This window comes from Balearica regulorum, chromosome W, assembly GCF_011004875.1.
Source record: "Balearica regulorum gibbericeps isolate bBalReg1 chromosome W, bBalReg1.pri, whole genome shotgun sequence".
In the NCBI taxonomy this organism is placed as follows: domain Eukaryota; kingdom Metazoa; phylum Chordata; class Aves; order Gruiformes; family Gruidae; genus Balearica; species Balearica regulorum.
The window spans coordinates 30,539,620-30,557,611 of record NC_046219.1 but is presented as its reverse complement, the minus strand read 5'-3'; the positions used below and the strand labels follow the sequence as shown (position 1 = coordinate 30,557,611).

General features: G+C 56.6%; 2 protein-coding genes across 2 annotated transcripts; one reads left to right on the top strand and one right to left on the bottom strand.

The window, feature by feature from the left end:
• The first annotated feature begins 9,414 nt into the window (after positions 1-9,414).
• LOC142599339 (prostate-associated microseminoprotein-like) lies at positions 9,415-10,791 on the top strand. Its single transcript, XM_075739205.1, has 3 exons — positions 9,415-9,556; positions 9,911-10,019; positions 10,452-10,791. The coding sequence occupies exons 1-3, from the start codon at positions 9,415-9,417 to the stop codon at positions 10,789-10,791; spliced, it is 591 nt and encodes a 196-aa protein (XP_075595320.1).
• Positions 10,792-12,591: 1,800 nt separating this feature from the next.
• Positions 12,592-16,802, bottom strand: LOC142599338 (RAB6A-GEF complex partner protein 2-like). Its single transcript, XM_075739204.1, has 8 exons — positions 16,712-16,802; positions 15,145-15,294; positions 14,919-15,065; positions 14,389-14,516; positions 14,094-14,144; positions 13,654-13,665; positions 13,041-13,164; positions 12,592-12,815 (listed from the first exon to the last, which is right to left on the bottom strand). The coding sequence occupies exons 1-8, from the start codon at positions 16,800-16,802 to the stop codon at positions 12,592-12,594; spliced, it is 927 nt and encodes a 308-aa protein (XP_075595319.1).
• Positions 16,803-17,992: the final 1,190 nt, after the last annotated feature.

The following is a 17,992-nucleotide window of genomic DNA, read 5'->3' as shown; positions in this document are numbered from 1 at the left end:
TGCAGGGCATGGACATGCATGCAGCTGCGACTGAGGCTCCTGCTTCCCTCTCTATGCCATGCCACACGAAGGTGGGCACCCCTGGGACAGCCTTGTAGAGTCCCCGCTCCCTGCCCCACGCCCCCAGGTTAGGAAAGCATCTAACGTCAGCATTGCAGCCCTGAGCACCCATCCCCATGGGGCCAAGCACCCAGCCCCCACACCCTGCCCCCAGCTCTGGACTGTGTCTAGAGGGCCCAGAATCCCCTGCATCCCAGCTTGGAGGGCCCTCAGGTCTCTGCCCGCACCCAGCCTCCTCCTCTGGCCCCAAGCAGCCATGGCTCCCTGCCTGCACCAGAAGGGATCGATTCCCATTGGGGTGATTTACAGCACCAAGCTGGAAACATTGATGGGAATCGCTGATTTTTACCCTTTTTTCCTGTGTGGTCCTTTGCCCCTGTCCCACGTGAAACTCCACACCCCACAGCTGGTGATGGCACACACAGGGAGTCTCCATCCCAGCCCCTCAGCCAAGCAAACGAGAGGGGCAGCCACAAGCTGCTCAGCTCCTGCAGCCTACCATGGGATGCCCAGCCCCGTGGACCCAGCCCCACTGGCCTCAGTCTTGGGGGAACCCGGTCTAGCACCCCAAAGCACCCCAGCCATGTGCCCCCAGCCTGGCCCCACACAGCCTTGGCCATGTCTCTCACTGGCCCATCTGGCTCCGCTTCTCCCGGCTCAATGTCCTTCTTAATGACACAGCATTTTAGGATCCATTAAAAAGCATCACGGAGCGGCTGGCTCCAGGATTGATACATCCCACTCATCAATATTGAAAGAACATCAGGCTGCCCTTGCTCTCCAGCTGCCTCTGTAATCCCCTCCATTTCCTCCTGCTTCCAATATAGCCGCTCTCCCAAGGCACTCACAAGGTGCCAAATTGAATTATCCCTCCATCAGCAGGGTGGGGCTGTTTGCAGCCCCATCCCTGGGGTGCAGTGGGGACCAGCACAGCCTGGGGCACCCAGGTGCCAGGCTAGGGGGGCCCTCCCTGAGCAGGGCATGGCCACCTCAGCGTGCCAGCACCAAGCTGCTCCAAGCATGTAACCACAGCCAGCGCTACTCTTCAGCTGGCCATGTCCACACCATCACCCGCAGCCTCCAAAGTGGTGGCTGGGTCCAGTCTGCTTCTGGGGACACCCTGATCCTGCTAACGCAGAGGGCAGGGTGGCCCTGGTGCCCCTCACACCAATTCATCGCACCAGGGTGAGAGTCTGCCCTGGCTCTCCCCTGGCACAGTGTGACAGAGGGACCCCACAGTCTCCCATCCTACCCTGGACCCCCCCTGCTGGCACTGGGGGGGTCCCAGGGATCCCAGGGACTGCCTTCTCTCCTGTGCACCCACCAACTGGGGCCACCAGTGCAGGTCCCGCTGCTCCCCCAGCCCCACCGCAATCAAATGCTCCTACCCCTTGCTACACTCTACATACAACCCACTTTGCCCACCCCTCCCCATGCCTCACACGGGTCCCACTGGACCCTTGGTCCTTTGCTGTGCCCCACATGGGAGTCACTGTTCTCACCCCCTGCTGCACCTCACATAGGTCCCACTGTGTCCTTGGCCTCTCACTGTGCCCTACACGGGTCCCACTATGTCCTTGGCTCCTCACTGCACCTCACACAGGTCCTGCTGTGTCCTTGCCCCTTTGCTGTGCCCCACATAGGTCCCACTGCCTTCCTAGTCTCTTGCTTTGCCTCATACGGGTCTCACTGTGTCCCCGTCCCCTTGTTGCACCCCACACAGGTCCCACTTCCCCCCCCCAGCCCCTTGCTGTGCCCCACATGGGTCCCACTGCACCCCGTCCCCTCGCTGCGCTCCACAGAGTATTTTGCTTCCTCCTCTCCTTGAGCCCTGCATGGTTCCCCCATGGAAAGCTCTTCGAGCCAGGCTGCATCTACCCTGCTGCTTCCGTGGAGCATTTTGCCTCACACTGGCAGCTGCCACTCATCACCAGCAGGGTGGTGGCAGCTGGCTTCAGCTGCAAATTGGAGCATTACAGCACGACTGTGCATACCAGGCCCTTGCCCCTAAACTGGATGCCTTCACCTCGACACCCAGTTGTGGTGGTTTAACCTTGGCTGGACGCCAGGTGTTCACCAAGCCGCTCTATCACTCCCCTCCTCAGCAAGGCAGGGAGAGGAGGAAATTAAGATGGAAAAAAGACAATCCCAAACTCGTGGATCAAGGTAAAGGCAGTTTAATGTAGCTAAAGCAAAAGGCCACACACAGAAGCAAAGCAAAAAGCAAAAGATTATTCTCTACTTCCCATCAGCAGGCGATGTCTGGCCACTTCCTGGGAAGCGGGGCTTCAGTATGCGTATGCCTTACTCTGGAAGACAACCATTAAAAAAAACCCCGAATGCCCCTGCCCTGTTCTTCCCCCTATCTCTCAGTTCCTTATTGCTGAGCAGACATCATATGGTATGGAATCTCCCTTTGGTCAGTCTGGGTCAGCTGTCCTGGCTGTGTCCCCTCCCAAGATTTTGCCCACGCCCAGCCTGCTGCTGACGGAGGGGGAAAGAAATGTTAGAGAGACAGCCTTGATGTGTGCTGGCACTGCTCAGTAGTAGCCAAAACACTGGTGTGTTATCAACACCTTGCTAGCTACCAATACACAGCACAGCACTATGAGGGCTGCTGTGGGGAGAATTAACTCCATCTCAGCCAGACCCAATACACCAGTTCAACTGGAGCACCCGTGTCATCCTCCTCTACATGGAAGAGGTTTGGAAGAGCTTCCCCATGGGGTGTGGGGCTGGGCATGGTGGGTCGATGATGGTCCCACTGGGGACCATAGCCTCTGCAAAATAGCCCCTGCTGCCAGAGGGGTCACAGGGTGCTGATGGTGCCTGGTTCTGTGCCCCCCGTGTGCCCCCATACCGGGCAGCCCAGCCCTGGGGCTTGTGTCCTGAGCCACAGTGGCATCTCTGAGCCTTGGGCTGGGCTCACTCAGTGGCACGGCCCAGGGTGCACCGTGGGGCAAAGGGGCTGGCAGCATCCCAGGTGGGAAAAGCCTTCTCCGACCTGTCCTCTCCCTGCCTGCAGCGGGCAGGAAGCAGGCAGCCAGTCACTTGTCTGGGAGGTGGTGATGCTCTCGCAGGACCTGCTGCAGGCAGAATGCAGCCAGCAGAGGCAACGACCCTGGTAAATTAAAAAAAAACAGAGATGTGGGGGGAAAAAGCAGATGGGGGTGGAGGGAGGGTGGGGGCAGCCCGGGGGGACTGGCTGCAGGCAGGATGGGGTGCATGGGATGCCCCGTGTGGGGAAGCTGTGGGTGCCGGAGCACCCCGTGTTTGCATGTACATGCCAGCAGAGGGGGCCCGGTCACCGCCGCCTGTACACCGTGCACCCCTACAACCAGGGACACCAGCTACAACCTACCCGGCTGTTCCCACTGCCGCTCAGACACCCAGGAAGCCAGAGGGCACGTGGGGAGGCTGCCCCAGCTCTGCGTCGCTTGTGGGACCAGGGCATCCTCTGACAAGTGCACATGGGGGGAGAGGAGCCAAGGTGGGGATGGGTTTTTCCCAGGGCTTGATGTGTGGCCAGCACTGTACCCCGGGCAGGCAGCCAGGCATATGCTTGCTGTCCCCCAGCCTGCTCCCTGGGCCACAAGGGGCTGGGGCTCACCATGCCTTAGGATTTCTGTAACTCCATCTCACCTTCCCTGTCCCCCAGTCTCATGCTGAGTTTTAGTCTTTCTGCACTTGGCATCCCACGTCTTGGAGCTGGCAAGTTTTCTTTCCATGGGGCTGTGCCCATCACCCTGGTCCTGGTGGTCGGTGGTGGTCTACGGAGGTCCATGATGGTCTGTGGCAGTTGATGGTGGTCTGTGGTGGTCCCCACACTGCACTAGAGTATGGTGGGCACCAAGGGCACAGCCATGCCCATCTGCCCCAGGGATCACATGCCCATGAGGTTCTGTTCCTGTCTTGTTTTCTGGGTGAAAATCAGGTGAAACCAAGCCCCAGGTCCCCAAAGCTGATGATTGTTTAATTGTTAAAAAAAGTTTTTCCACCTCCTGGAGTGCAGCCACACGAGCTAACGGGCTGCAGGGCCTTGCCAAGCGCCTTCACCTCTGCACCAAGAGCAGGTCCAGAAACCTGTCAGCCCCGGGAGGTGGCTGTAAAGAGCGCAGCAGGCACCACAAGCAGGTGCCTGTGGCACAGCTAGCTCCTCTGGGGCTGGATGGCAGAGCCATGCAGGCACTGCTGTGCCAGGGCATGTACAGGACTGGGGCATGGGGAGGTCTAGCATGGATGGGCAGCAGCCCCATCCTGCTGGAGACTGGGGGCTGTAAATGGAGTTGCAAAGGGAGGGGCATGGGAAGAAGGCAGGGATGGAGAAGGCACTACTGTGGGTCCCCATATCCATCCAGGCAGGAGCCAGGGCCCCACTGGGCTCTCCATCCCCAGTGCTGGAGGAGCTCAGCACCTCCAAAGGCCACCCCATCCCAAATGGGAGAACACCTCCAGAAGGTCAGGGTGGCTTTGGCCAGGCAAGCGTGAGATGGGCACAAGCACAAAGGGTGATCTTTGCACGTATGGACTTCCTGTGCTCCTGTTGTCAGGGCAATCTGAAGGGCTCCTTGTTTGGGTTTGGGGTTTGCATGCCAACAGCAGAAAAAATGGAGCATAGGCAAATGTTTTAAAGAGAAAAATGTGGGTAATGCAGCAGCTGTGTCATCTCCCTGGTTCAGGGCAGGGACTGTCCTGGTGGGTCTATGGGGAGAGCCCCCCGTGCCCACAACCCTCTGTGCTCTAGACCCACAGCAGGGCCCTACGAGTGTCCTTGCAGGGCACCAGGACAGGACATGTCACCCACGCTCCTCCCTCAGGTGAATGCTGCCCGTGCTGAGCTAGGGGCATGCTCTGCATTGCTTTCCCCTCCATCTGTTCTGGGACACCCAGGCTGGGTATGAGGGGTCCTGGCCCCATACACAGATGGTCTCTCACCGTGAAGCCACCAGCCATCCATGGATCTTCCTGTAGGGTGTCCCCAAAGCAGGGCAGCACCCCAGGGTGCTCCTGTAGGTCCCAGCCAACAGCCTGTGATGCACTGGGGCGATGCAGGGTGCAGGGGAGGCTTGTGGCTGGAGCAGGGGATCTGTCTTTCTGATTCCGGAGAGAGGCTGTTGAAGATCTATGGGCTCCATTCCTGGGGCTCTTGCCTGTCCCTGGACCCCACTGGCACATGATGCTCAGGACAGGTCTGGGAGTTCCCAGGGGCTCCCCAGCATGCCCCAGAGCAGTTATACACTAGGGTCGGTGCCGGCAGCACACCACAGTTGTGGAAGTCCCCTCCATTGGGGAGCTGCCCCAGATGGCTTCTCCATTGCGGGGTGCCTGGACCTTGGACCTCCCCAGCGGGTCCCCAGGCCTGACAGGGACATGGCACTTTTTTTTGGCTGGTGCGGCTCCTGTGTGGCCCAGGAATGACTCACAGGACAGGAAATGTTTTGGGGTTTAAGCCAAGCTGAATAATGTGCTCATTTCCTTGTGCCGACTACAAAGCACCTGCTCCAGGGTATTTATGGAGTGCCAGCCTCTCACACTCACTGCGCAGCTGCCCATCCGGATGTTTTTATTTTCTCAGGATGGCCAGCAAGTGCCAAGGCCTGTTTTCCTAAACACCCCGCACCCTCCCAGCACATTTCCCTTGAGGGGAGCCTGGGCAGAGCCACGGGCAGCAGCACACCTAGGGTGCTGGGGTGCCGGGGTGCCAGAATGGGTGCCAGCACTCTGCTAGCACTGAGGGCAGAAGGAATGCATGGCTAACCCACTGATGCCAAAACCTGGCCTGGCACGGAGCAGCCACAGACGAGATAAATGGCCCGGGAGAGTGCCAAAGGATGATGGAGAGGGATGGAGCATGGGGGCGGAGCAAGGGAGGATGAGACCATGCGAGGGAGGGCAAGAGGGCAAGGGAGCCCAAGGGAGCCATGGTGTGGGGCTGCCCAGACTGCGGAGCCCTGCCTGCCACCAGCAGTGGAGAGGAGGCACCCAGCCTGGGGTGGGAAGAGCCCATTCCACGGCTGGGGATCCACAGACACCATCCCATGGGAGACTCTGTCCCACAGCTGGGACCCACAAACACCATCCAACTCAGGCTTGTAGAGCCCCTGCAAAACATTGTGTCCAACCCATGGGGTGGAAATGGCTCTCCCCTGCCGAGCCCAGGGACACCCGTGAGAGATGCAAGGCATGCCAGCACACCTCCCAGCCCATGCTCCTCCAGTGGCACCAAGCTCCATCCAGCAGGCAACCAGCCTGCAGAATAAGGTGACATCAAGGTTTTCATCATCTCCCCTCTGCTTTGTCCCCTTTCTAGACCAACAGCCTCATTGCTTAGTCCTGGTGGGGTCAGCTCTGATCCCACCCATACTTCCAGCCTCCAGGAGCTATCCTGTCTGGCTTACCAGCTGCAGGAGGCAGGATGGTGTGAGCTGGCTGTCACTCCCTGAGTAGCGCTTTGTCCCATTCTGTCCCCTTTCCTGGCTCCTGGTTGCCCAGCTCTCTCTGACCCCTTGCTCAGCTTTCCCCAGGGTCCTGTAGTTCTGGTGAACGGTGAGCATTCAGGTGAGTGGACATGGCTCAGAGCTGGCATCTGCTGGCATCTGCCTGCATGCTGGCTGTACCCTGCCTGCACCCTGCGGCAGTATCTTCAAGGCGCTGGGTGAGGAGACATGCCCTCATGCTGCAGCCTCTCTGGGGCCCGAGGCAGCACCGGGGGGTTGTGGTTTTGGGGTTTTTTTGCTGTTTAGAGAGAAAATAAAGTGCCTGTGGAGAGCAGGAGCCAAGCTCCCCAGTGCCTAAAACAGCAATTGCAGCACTTCCTTGGATTTATGATGTTTGCTTTCATAATGCCAGTCAGGATCCTGTTTGCTTCCTGCTCTGCAGCTGCAGTCCCAGATGAAGGCTCAGGAGATTCAGGTTTTATAACACTCCTGGATCCTGTTGATGGCAACTTGTCTAACATCATTTATTACCCCTGCACCTCCTGCAGGGCTGGGGTGGGCCATTGTCACCCCATCCCAGTGCCCACTGGCTTGGGTGCTCAGGCTTCACTCACCTGTCCCTCCGCTTGACCCTGCTAGTCTGCAGGGTCCCTTCCTCTGGTACTGGGGGCTTGAACAGCAGCTCTGCAGAGGGAGCACCCAAGCTTCGCTGGGAGAGGGCCCTCAGTGGGATGCGGCACCCGGCTCTTCCCAGGCACAGCTACCTTTCTAGGGCCAGGCCAGGCAGGAGCAGCCAGCTATTGCCAGGGGGATGCTGAGACTTGGATGTGACCTTCTGCGGGGTCCTAGGATGCTCACGGATGGTGACTGCTCCTCACTGGCATGCCTGGACATGCAGTCACTCCCTGTTGTTGGCCTCCACCTGATAAATCAAAGTGACTGAACTTACAGTGAGGCACTTCTTCCAGCCCCTACATCCCTTCTGTGGCTCTTCCCCGGGTCTCAGTTGTCCCTCTGAGATGTGAGCACTGAAGCTGGCTGCCCCCTTTCACCCCCTGGGGCAAAACCTCCTCCGGGATGCACTAGCTAGCACAGCTGGAAATGGTGTCAGTTCCTCCAGCCATGGCATCCTTTGGATACCTGATCTGAAGCTCTTTAAGCATCGAGTCCATCTCCAGCTGCTGCTTTCCAAGCTACAAGCCCCTACCAAAATGCTCTGGACCCCCAATGGGGGTGTGTGCTGGGGCCAGGCAGGCATCCAGAAAAGCAAAAGGCAGGGAAGAAGAGTGGCCAGGAGGGGGAAGAGTGGGACTGACAGGCTGCAGGGGACCACCAGCCCCATCCCCTGATGCACAGCCATGGCATGGAGGGTAAATCCAAAGCAGATAAAAGGAAGCATTTGGGTTTTGTTTTTTTTTTAATTTTCCACTCCATGCTTACTTAGGCTGCCACAGGAAAATGCTCAGGCCAAAATTTAGCGGGATTTGAGGAGGGACTGGGCATTTATGGGGATAACAAAAATATCCAGCTATAATAGTAGATGCCAAAACAAATTCTGGAAGGAATATTAAGCCTCACATGTCAGGGTGTAAACCTATCCCAAACTCTCAGAAACTAGGAAGCTTAATGCAGGGGCAGATGACCCACATGTGCTACTACTATCGCTGCCGACTCACTGCTGGCACGGCCCTGTGTTGGCTGAGCTGCTGGTTGGACCGTCCCAGGAGCTCTGCCATTTCCTGCTGCTGGCAGCACCTCTGAAGAGGGCTGTGAATTTCTTCTGGCAATTCAGCCCTTCACTTGTAGCTCCCTCATCTCCTCCACCTCACCCATCCCCTCACTTTGCCCGCTGATAACAGACTTATCACTTCAACCTGGAAGCAGCCACTCTGGGCAAGGGTCTGGGCAAGGGTCTGTGCAGATCATGGGCACGTCCCCGAGTGTTGTGGCATCTTCCCATGGCTTCTTGCTTCCAGCCAAGACCCTCATTTCCCTCTCAGGTCACTTGTTGCCCAAATCTACCTTCATCTCCTGTATTTCATCCCTTCTGTTCCCTGTTTCTGCTGGGGCTGGTCTCCAGCTTCTGAAAGGGGCTGCTCAGCTCTGGCGTCTCACGGGTGCTGCACGTACACAGGCATGGCCCCGCTCTCACACTCACATGGGCACTGCTGAGCTGAGCCCTGAGGACATGGGTGCCTCACACAGAGCCTTCCTCCTCATCAGCAGCAATCACTGTACTGCCTGCTCTTGGCCAAAAAAACCCCCCACCATCACCCCCAGTCTGTGCGTGGCCACAAGCCTGGCACAGCTGCAGCCCAGGCTGGGGTGAAACTGCCCTCCCGTGGTACCCAGGAGCTGGGTGTGGGCATCTCTGCACCCGCTGAGGATGGCGCTCTTGTGTTGAACTGGTTGTTCATGGGATGCCTGTGCCGCTCTGATCCCTGCAAGATAGGATGCTCCCAAGATCTTGGTTGCTGTGAGGGATCAGAGATGGCTCAGCGCAACCAGAGGGGAGCCTGGAGCTCTCCTCCTGGTCAGGGGCCAGGGGCTTCCACATTTGCTGCTTGCATGCCTGTCACCCTGCTGAGGGCAACCCCGCTGGGGTTCCTTGGATCTCCCCTCACTGTGGTGCCTTTCACCCACAGGGGCTTCCAAGTGGAGACATTTCTGGAGGGTATGAATCAGCTTTTCACAGCTTGTTAAAAAATCTTGATCCTACCTCTTGTTTTCATGCCTTTCAAATCAGAAAATGAGTTTTACTTTTCCAGTGGGGCACAGCTGGTGGCCAGGGTTGTAAAGCTGAACTTTATAAATATCTCTTGTTGGGATCAGGGAAAGAGAATTAAAAAGCCAGAGAGAGAGAGAGAGAAAAGGGAAAGGAACAAAGGCAATAGAGAAGCAAGGCAACCTCGGCAGGATGGTGAAGAAGCCCAGCTCAATGCCAGCCACGGCCATGCAAGTACAGAAGATGAGTTGTGCTTGGGGCAGGCTTTACCTGCTGCTCTCCCTCCTCCTCCAGCTGCCAGGCTCCCAGGCCAAATGCTACTTCCAGGCTAAAGGTAAGCAGGGAGGTGAGCTGGGAAGATGCTGATGAGAAGATGCTGATGCCCTCAGCTTTCCCCGGGCTGCATGCCTGAGAAGCACGGAAGGGACTGCGCTGAGCTCGGGAGCACAATCATGGGCCAGTGATGAGTGGAAAGAGCAGTCTATAAATCACAGAACAGCTCCCCAGGGCTCTGGCTGAGAAACAGCTCACTGGACCATGAAGAGCTCCTGGCAGGAGCCTGGCTGGGGCCAAGCGCACAGGACTAGCAGCAAAGGGAGGAGGGCTGTCCATCTTTCCTCTGCTGCCTCCTTCCGGGGCTACAGAGATGCAGGCCCGCGGGTGCTCATCACTGCCATTTCCTTTGCAGCTCTCTGCAGGTACGAGGGGAAGCAGTTCTCCCTTGCGGAGTCATGGCTGAGTACCAACTGCCTGCTCTGCACCTGCCTGCACCCCATCGGCGTGGGCTGCTGTGAGATGTGAGTGAGGGGCTGAGGGATGCTGGGGATGGGCTACTACCGGCAATGCTGCCCTTCCACGGCACCTCTATGCCCACAGCGGGGAGGAGGTCATGTGGGTCTGGCAACTGCACATGTAACGGAGCAAATGTCAAAGCCCTGAGGGGCTGTGGGGTGCCAGGCCCTGGGGGGACGAGGGGCAGAGGTGGACAGGAGCCCACTGGGGTGCTGAGGGTGGTGGGGTGAGTCAGGGAGCCAGGGACAGCAGGCAGCACAGGCGTCTCAGCACAGCGAGATGCGCAGATGTACCAGGAGCTGTGGCCCAGCCTGACCAAGCTAGCCTGGGAGACACTCCGGCTGGCTGGACTGGCAGTGGAGGAAGCCACCTGGCCTTGCCAGCATCCCCCTGGCACAAACCAGGGGGAGCTGATGGCGCTGTGCCCTCACCCACAGCACCCAGCACCCCATTGACTTCCCTGATTGGTGCGAGGCCCACTACGACTCACAGACCTGCCAGATCTCAGTGGTGCGGAAGGCCAACCCCAGCCTGCCCTGTGTGAAGAGCATGGAGCACAAGTGGGGCTCAGCCAGCACCCTTGAGCCGCTGAGCAACAAGGTGCTGGGCACGGGGCTGAGCAGACAGAGGCTCATCAGTGCCCCATGCTCCCTAGCATCAGCCTCTCTCCTCCAGAGCACACCTCCTGCGTGCTCCAGACCTGCCCCATCCCATAGAGACATCACTGCAGCCACCTTCGAGGGAAACCACTATCCACACACTATGCTACTGAGTTAACAGTTACACCCTATTGCTACCATTGTATGACTTTGCTTCCACCTTCAGCTTCCTGAACCAAACCAGGGCCCTCTCCCTGCAAAACTCCCTGCACACTGTGGGAATGCAGATCCTATGGGATCTCCTCCCAGGTGGGCAGGAAAGCTCCAGCTACTAAAGAAAGGGCTACGGGACCAAATTAGCTTGCATCATGGCAGTCTTGTACTCCCACATCCTGAGACAAGCTAAGCAGCTCCCTCCTCCCTCCGAGATCCCTGTCCCCCTGCATGGCAACCACTGGGAGCTCGCTAGGGAGCACCACGGCCCTTTGTGCAGGACCCACACATCCTGGCCAGCCCCTTCTCTGTCCTGGAGCACGAGGGGCACAACCCACCTCTGGAACCACTAATCCCCCTGCTCCCGCAGCTTCTGGGGCTGAAGGGGGTCCCTGGCACTGCAGGCCAGCCCTGGGCAGCACTGCAATGGAGCCAGCCTGGGGCAGGCAGCAGAGCAGGGTGAGTGGGGGGAACCACTAGAAGGCTCCTGGGGAAGGAGCTCAGCCTCCCCCATGCTGGCTGCCCCATCTCAGCTGCAGGGGAGCAGGGTGGGGAGCCAGATGCCCTGCTAGGGTTCAGGAAGCTGAAGCAATACACATGTGCCAGGGTGGAGCCAGCCACCCTGGCAGCCTGCCCCAGCTGGTGCCATGCCTGTGTTGTGCAGAGCCTTGTGTAGAGTTTCTGTTCTTGCAATAAAGTTATTAAACAAATAGGAGGTCTCCAGCCTGTGACTGTCATGCAGGGCAGGCTGCGTCCAGCACCGGGAACGGTGTAGGAATAAAGCTCTTCGGAAGGCCGAGTTTTGCATATTCAGATGTTTATTAGATTTCCATGCAAAGAGGAAACTCTTTTAAAGGTTTGATAGAAATGAGGAGCTGGCTGTGGAGCAGGGAGATCTCCATCCCAGCTCCTGAATGCACAGCATGCAATTCACTCCAGCTCCCCAAGGAACCCAAGACCAGCAGGATGCCTTTGCACCCAGGAGCGCAGGCAGAGAGCAGCCCAGGCACTCAGTGCTTCTCAGTTTTGGATCATCACTATCGTGCTGCCACAGCACGCAGCCTCATGCAGGACACAAGCACAAACCAGCAGCGGAGGGCTGATCTGCCAGGACCTGCCTCCTCTGGGCAAGGGTAATGGGGACACTGAGCTGTGTGCATGAGACATCCTTCCCAAGAGGCAGGACATGTGCCAGGGCAGGAGAGCAGGCTCCCACCCAGCCCAGGTGGCCAGCATGCCTCACCTGGATGCCAGACCTCTGCTTGAGGGGTCTCCACTGTAGGAGCACGGCCTTCACCCAAGGCTGGTATGGGGCTTCACTAGAAGAGCTCCACTCTCTTTTGCCTGGGCTAGGCCCTTCCCTCTTGGAAGTCCCTCATGGGGTAAAAGCACGTTGGGCCATTCCCTGGGAGGCAGATTTCCTTTCGGTGAGTGCTGGGACTTGTTCCTTCACCCAGGCAGGAAGGGTCTGGCTCCCAGCCAAAGGCTGCAGCACAAGACATCGCAGCAAGTGCAGCGTTCCTCCACCCACAGGCAGGACAGACTCACCTGGTGCCCACCTGGGCATCACAAACGAACCCAGGAGGATATTGGGGTGCGCACCCTGCACCCTTAAAGATTCTATGATTCTATGACAGTTGGACTTGATGATCTTAGAGGTCTTTTCCAACCTCAAAGATTCTATGATTCTACGACAGTCCTGCCTGCCATTCCCACCGGTGGCACATGCCTGCAGCACCACAGGCTCCTACCAGCTCTCCCCACTTCAGATGGTGATGGAGTTGGTGCTGGAGAACTGAGATACGTAGGCAGCCAGGATGGGGTTGTTGGGAAGGACTTTGATGGGCAAGTCCCAGCTGAAAGTGTCCATTTCAATCTGCTCCACCCCAATCCAGGTGACGGCCTCCGACTTGCTCCCACGAACCAAGCAAGTCCCTGCCAACTCCCCAGAGGTCATAAGCTCAAAGTGCAGCCTCCACTTCAGGGACACTGTGGGCAAGAGGAGGGTCAGCAGCCAACGCCACAAGGGATAGGGACAACAGTTGTCTCAGCGTTGGCTGTCCTGGCAAGGGGACAAGCAAATAAGCCCATTCATGCAGGCCAGCTCCCTCCCACACAACACAGCCCTGCAGGGCAGTAAAGGCAGGACTGGGGACATTACAGTCCTCCTGCAGAGACCAGCAGGGGCAGATCCCTTCCCTGATGGCCACTAACCAATGTTGGTGGTGAATGCTGGACTAGAGCTGAGTGGGATGGGCAGGCTGAAGCTGCTCTGGGCCGTGTGCAGGCAGGCCTCCTGATGGTGGGTGTGTGTGCTGAAGGAGATGGGCTGACCCTGCTGGTGCTGGAACTCATAGAATCATAGAATCATAGAATGGTTTGGGTTGGAAGGGACCTTAAAGATCATCTAGTTCCAACCCCCCCTGCTGTGGGCAGGGACACCCTCCACTAGACCAGGTTGCCCAAAGCCTTATCCAACCTGGTCTTAAACACTTCCAGGGAGGGGGCATCCACAACCTCTCTGGGCAACCTGTTCCAGTGCCTCACCACCCTCACAGTAAAGAATTTCTTCCTAACATCTAATCTAAATCGACCGTCCTTCAGCTTAAACCCATTCCCCCTTGTCCTGTCACTACACTCCCTTGTAAACAGTCCCTCCCCATCCTTCCTGTAGGCCCCCTTCAGGTACTGGAAAGCTGCAATTAGATCTCCCCGGAGCCTTCTCTTCTCCAGGCTGAACAATCCCAACTCTCTCAGCCTGTCCTCATAGGAGAGGTGCTCCAGCCCTCTGATCAGCTTCGTGGCCCTCCTCTGGACTCGCTCCAACAGCTCCATGTCTCTCCTGTACTGGGGCCCCCAGAGCTGGATGCAGTACTCCAGGTGGGGTCTCACCAGAGCAGAGTAGAGGGGCAGGATCACCTCCCTCGACCTGCTGGTCACGCTGGTTTTGATGCAGCCCAGGACACGGTTGGCTTTCTGGGCTGCAAGCGCACACTGCCGGCTCATGTTGAGCTTCTTGTCCACCAACACCCCCAAGTCCTTCTCCTCGGGGCTGCTTTCAAATCCATTCCTCGCCCAGCCTATAGTCGTGCTTGGGATTGCGCCGACCCGCGTGCAGGACCTTGCACTTGGCCTTGTTGAACTTCATGCGGTTTGCACGGGCCCACCTCTCCAGCCTGTCAAGGTCCCTCTGGATGGCATCCCTTCCCTCCAGCGTGTCAACCACACCACACAGCTTGGTGTCGTCGGCAAACTTGCTGAGGGTGCGCTTGATAACTCCTCCTGGATGCTCTCCTCTGTCTGCAGGCTCACGGAGAACTGCAGGGCAATCGGCAGGATGCTCACTCTCACACACTCACACAGCCCTGGCCCAAAGCCCTGGGGCCTCCGTTTCCTAAACAAGCTCAGAACTGGAGCCCTTCCCCACCTCATACCCGAAGGGGACCTCAGCTGGGTCCCACTAGAAACCCCATGGCAGCCCAGTGCCATCCCAATCCCTTCTCCCACTCCCCCACCTGAAACCCCTGCCTCTCCCCACAGTGACCCCAAAGCCAGCATTGACCTGCAGACATGGCATGTCTCCTTCGTAGAAGTTAAAGGTCCCAATGACATCCTCTCTGATCTTATACATGGTCTTAAAGATGCGAAACATCCCCACTTTCCCACGAGTGTTGCTGATGTTATACAGGTCTGTGGAGCAATAAGGGGGGGGACAGGGTTGCAGCAGAATGAGGGTCTGCTCCATACAGCACTCTGGGCTAATCAAAGACCCCAGCAGAAATGACCCCATGCCTGCTGCTTGGGTGTGAAAGACAGGCCCTGAAGGCAGCATTCCCTTTGGGAAACACCTGCAATGAGCAAGAGCAAACCACATGCTGGATACACTGGTGAGAAGGTCTCTCTGGCTGAATTAGGAAGAGCCTGAGACTGGCAGGGAGAGCCTATGGGAAACTGATCCGAGCAGGCCATGATGGAGCTGCTCCACAGCCCCAGTCAGAGCTTCGCTTTGCCAGCAAGATTTTTGCAGCGAGCACTGAGCTGTGCTTCATGCCCAGGTTAGGACGGCAGGTTCAAGCAGGGGAAATGACCTACACAGGCTGCGTTGGGAGGTGGCCACCATGAGCAGTTCTGTCACCAGGTCCACCAGGTAAGAGTCTTTCTTCAAGCCCTCCTCCTCTTCCAGGAAGGGGTTTGAGGGCACCATGACCTCATCCTGTGGGAACTGGTAATCCTTGAGCCCTGGGGAGAAGACGAGAGCATCATTGGGGCAGGGTGCAGCCAGGCCTGTGTCTGCAGGGAGGGCAGCGCGTGGCCTTACCGTGCAGCACGAGGACATGGAAGGGAATGTGCAGGAGCTTGATGGGGGAGTTGACACACTGGCAGCCGATGGTCAACTTGTACATGTACTTCACCGACTGTCCCTGGAAAGAGGGAGGACCGTCTATGGGCAGCATCTCACAATATGAATCTGCAACAAGTACAGAAAGGTTTGCTTTCCAAGGCCAAAAGGAAGTTCCTGGAGCTGTTGCTCGCAGGTCCTCTGCACCGATGGTTAGGAAAAGCAGCAGGGCTGAGCTAGGGACAGTGCATGGTGCTTTCTGTCATCTTCCTCTTTCTTTGATACACTGGGCAGTGTATCAAAAGGATGGGAGGTGAGTCAACTTCAACATATAGCCATCATAACAAGGGGAAGATATTGGGGAATAAGCTGGTTGGCAATTGAAAACAAGGCCTTTTATCAAGAGACAGACTCACACAACCTCAGCTATATGTGCCAGCTCTGGCTACAGTTTAATAACATAGTAATTTGCTGAAGCAGAATTAAGGTTTCTTGGGTTTTTTTTTCCTTTCCAAACTCAAAACTCCTGAAAAACAGGGAATGAAGAATTAAGATACACACCCACACAGCCTCAACTCTGCCTCCATGGAGCTGGCAGGAGCCCCCAGGAATGATCTGCAAGTGTGCCAGTTGCAGTCTCTCGTGAGAGGAACAGCACTGCATGCCGATGGGATGGATGTGAACAGCCTGGCAGAGCCGGAGCTGTGATATGGGGGTTTCAGTGCTAAAAAGCCCAATACCACACACACAGTGGCATTGCACATGACACACACAAGGGATGCGTGCATCACACAACCAAGGGGAAAGGCTGTAACATATGGCCAAGGAACCTCAAAGTGTAGAAGAGTTTGTGTCCTTATGGAGCTGCATCCAAGTGCAAGGCAGACACAGGCTCAGTGTCACCTAGTGGCAGAGCGAACACACACAAATACAACATCACTCTGAGGGGCAGACTATCGCTAGCTTAGCTGGGGGCTGAACAGCTTCTGCCTGCAAAGCCAGAGCACAAGGAAATCCTCTCAATCATTCCCAGCCACCTGGAGGTTGGACTGTAGTCACTGATCTGCTCTCCCCGAGACTGCCAAGCCTGCCTGAGATGCTCCAAGATAAGGGGCTTTCCCCTGCTCCTGAGGAATGGATGCTTCACTCCCTCATCCGTCAGCAGCGAGGAGCACAGGAGAATCAGGTGAGCCTCAGGCCAGCTGAGATTTCTGCCTCCTCCTGCCTGGCATGGCCACTTTCAGAAAGCACAGTGGACCTTGGCTCCGATGTGGCAGGGCCAGCTCCTTTCACCCACATGCTGCTATAGAATAGTAAGTAAATAACTAAACGTCTTCAGATGATAGGCTTTGCAGTTTAGGACACGTAGCCCCAGACAGCACTGCCCCACCCTGCTAACCACCTAGCTAAGCCAGGTTGTTTTTGCCCTGTCCACCTTTCCCTCCAGTCAGGTCCCTCCAGGCCTAGAAAGGCAGGAGGTCCCTGCTTCAAAACCAGCATGTTACAGCCTGCGGCTCTTTGGTCTCACTTGCAGCTCTGCTCTCACCTCCTCCCCAGAGCTCAATGTTCCAGAGGAGCCCCCTCCACCACAGGCACTGCCTCTGCTCCCTTTGCTCTGTGACTTGAGAAGTCTCCATCTCCTGTTCCCAGTAGACCCCTAGGATAATCCAAGGAAGCTGTTCACTTGCAGCCTGCAGTGCCTAATGTTGTGCTGCCGCTAGACCATGGGCTGCTGGAATACAAAGGAGATCTTACATGAACTGACAGGCTAGGTCATGCAGCCACTGACCAAGAGACAACACCACATATTTGTATTTTCACAGCTGTCTACTCAGGTAGATACCCTGACAGAAGCAGCTGCCTGAACTAGAAAAATGAGTTACTGTAAATTTCCTGTGAAAAGGATGAAAATGTCTCTAAACAGCAAAAGGGAAAGTAGTGAAGGAGAACTTAAAGGAGGCCCGCTGGAAGGATACCATTTGAGGGCTTTGGAGACATGGAGAGCTTTGAGCCAGAGAACATAAGTGCTCACTTTTACAGCAGAAAGGTCAGGAAAACTAGAACAGGCAGAAGACTCTGCAATCTCCAGGACAGCCACAACCTGTAGAGGAAACATGGACCTTTGGAGGACACCAGCCTAAATCCCAAGAATACTCCAGTGTGGCTGAAGAAATAAAGGCAGGGAAATACAGGTGTGTGTATCCATTCTCTTCCTCTGGCTCACTCCAGGCCTTTGCAGGAAGCTCTCCGTGATGCTGTGGCTCATTCCCAGCTTTAGCCTGTGTCTGAATTTCCCATTGCTTGTGATGCTGTCCTTGCTGCGGTTCTCCAAAAGCTGTTGGCACCACTTTGGGGCTGTTCTCGGCTATATTAATTGCATGTGCCATTATCTTGTTAGCTAGCAACCCTGCACAAACTGAGTTGAGATTTCTGCTGAGTATCTAGGATGGTGCCCAGCCAACCTTCCCTGAGTTCCTGTTGCCATATCCATGAGCCAGGCCCTGTCAGATTTCTTCTAGCAGGCATTTAGCAGTCCTTGGTGTTTGGTGCTACCATCATTTGCTGTCCTCTTGTTACTACATGGGTTTCCTGAAGGTCTCTGAAATTCCCTTGATACTTCTGCATCATTCTCTGTTGTCTGCTCGCTCCCTTGGCAGAAGCCTTGAAGCAGGGTGGCAACTCCCAGCCCTTGCTGATAACCTGTTATCATGACAAGATGACCATTTGCCTAATGTCTCTGCCAGCTTTTGAACAAGGATGATGCTGACAAACAAGTGATGCTGGCACTGGGCCTCTGTAAGATTTCTCGAAGCTTAATTTATGTAAA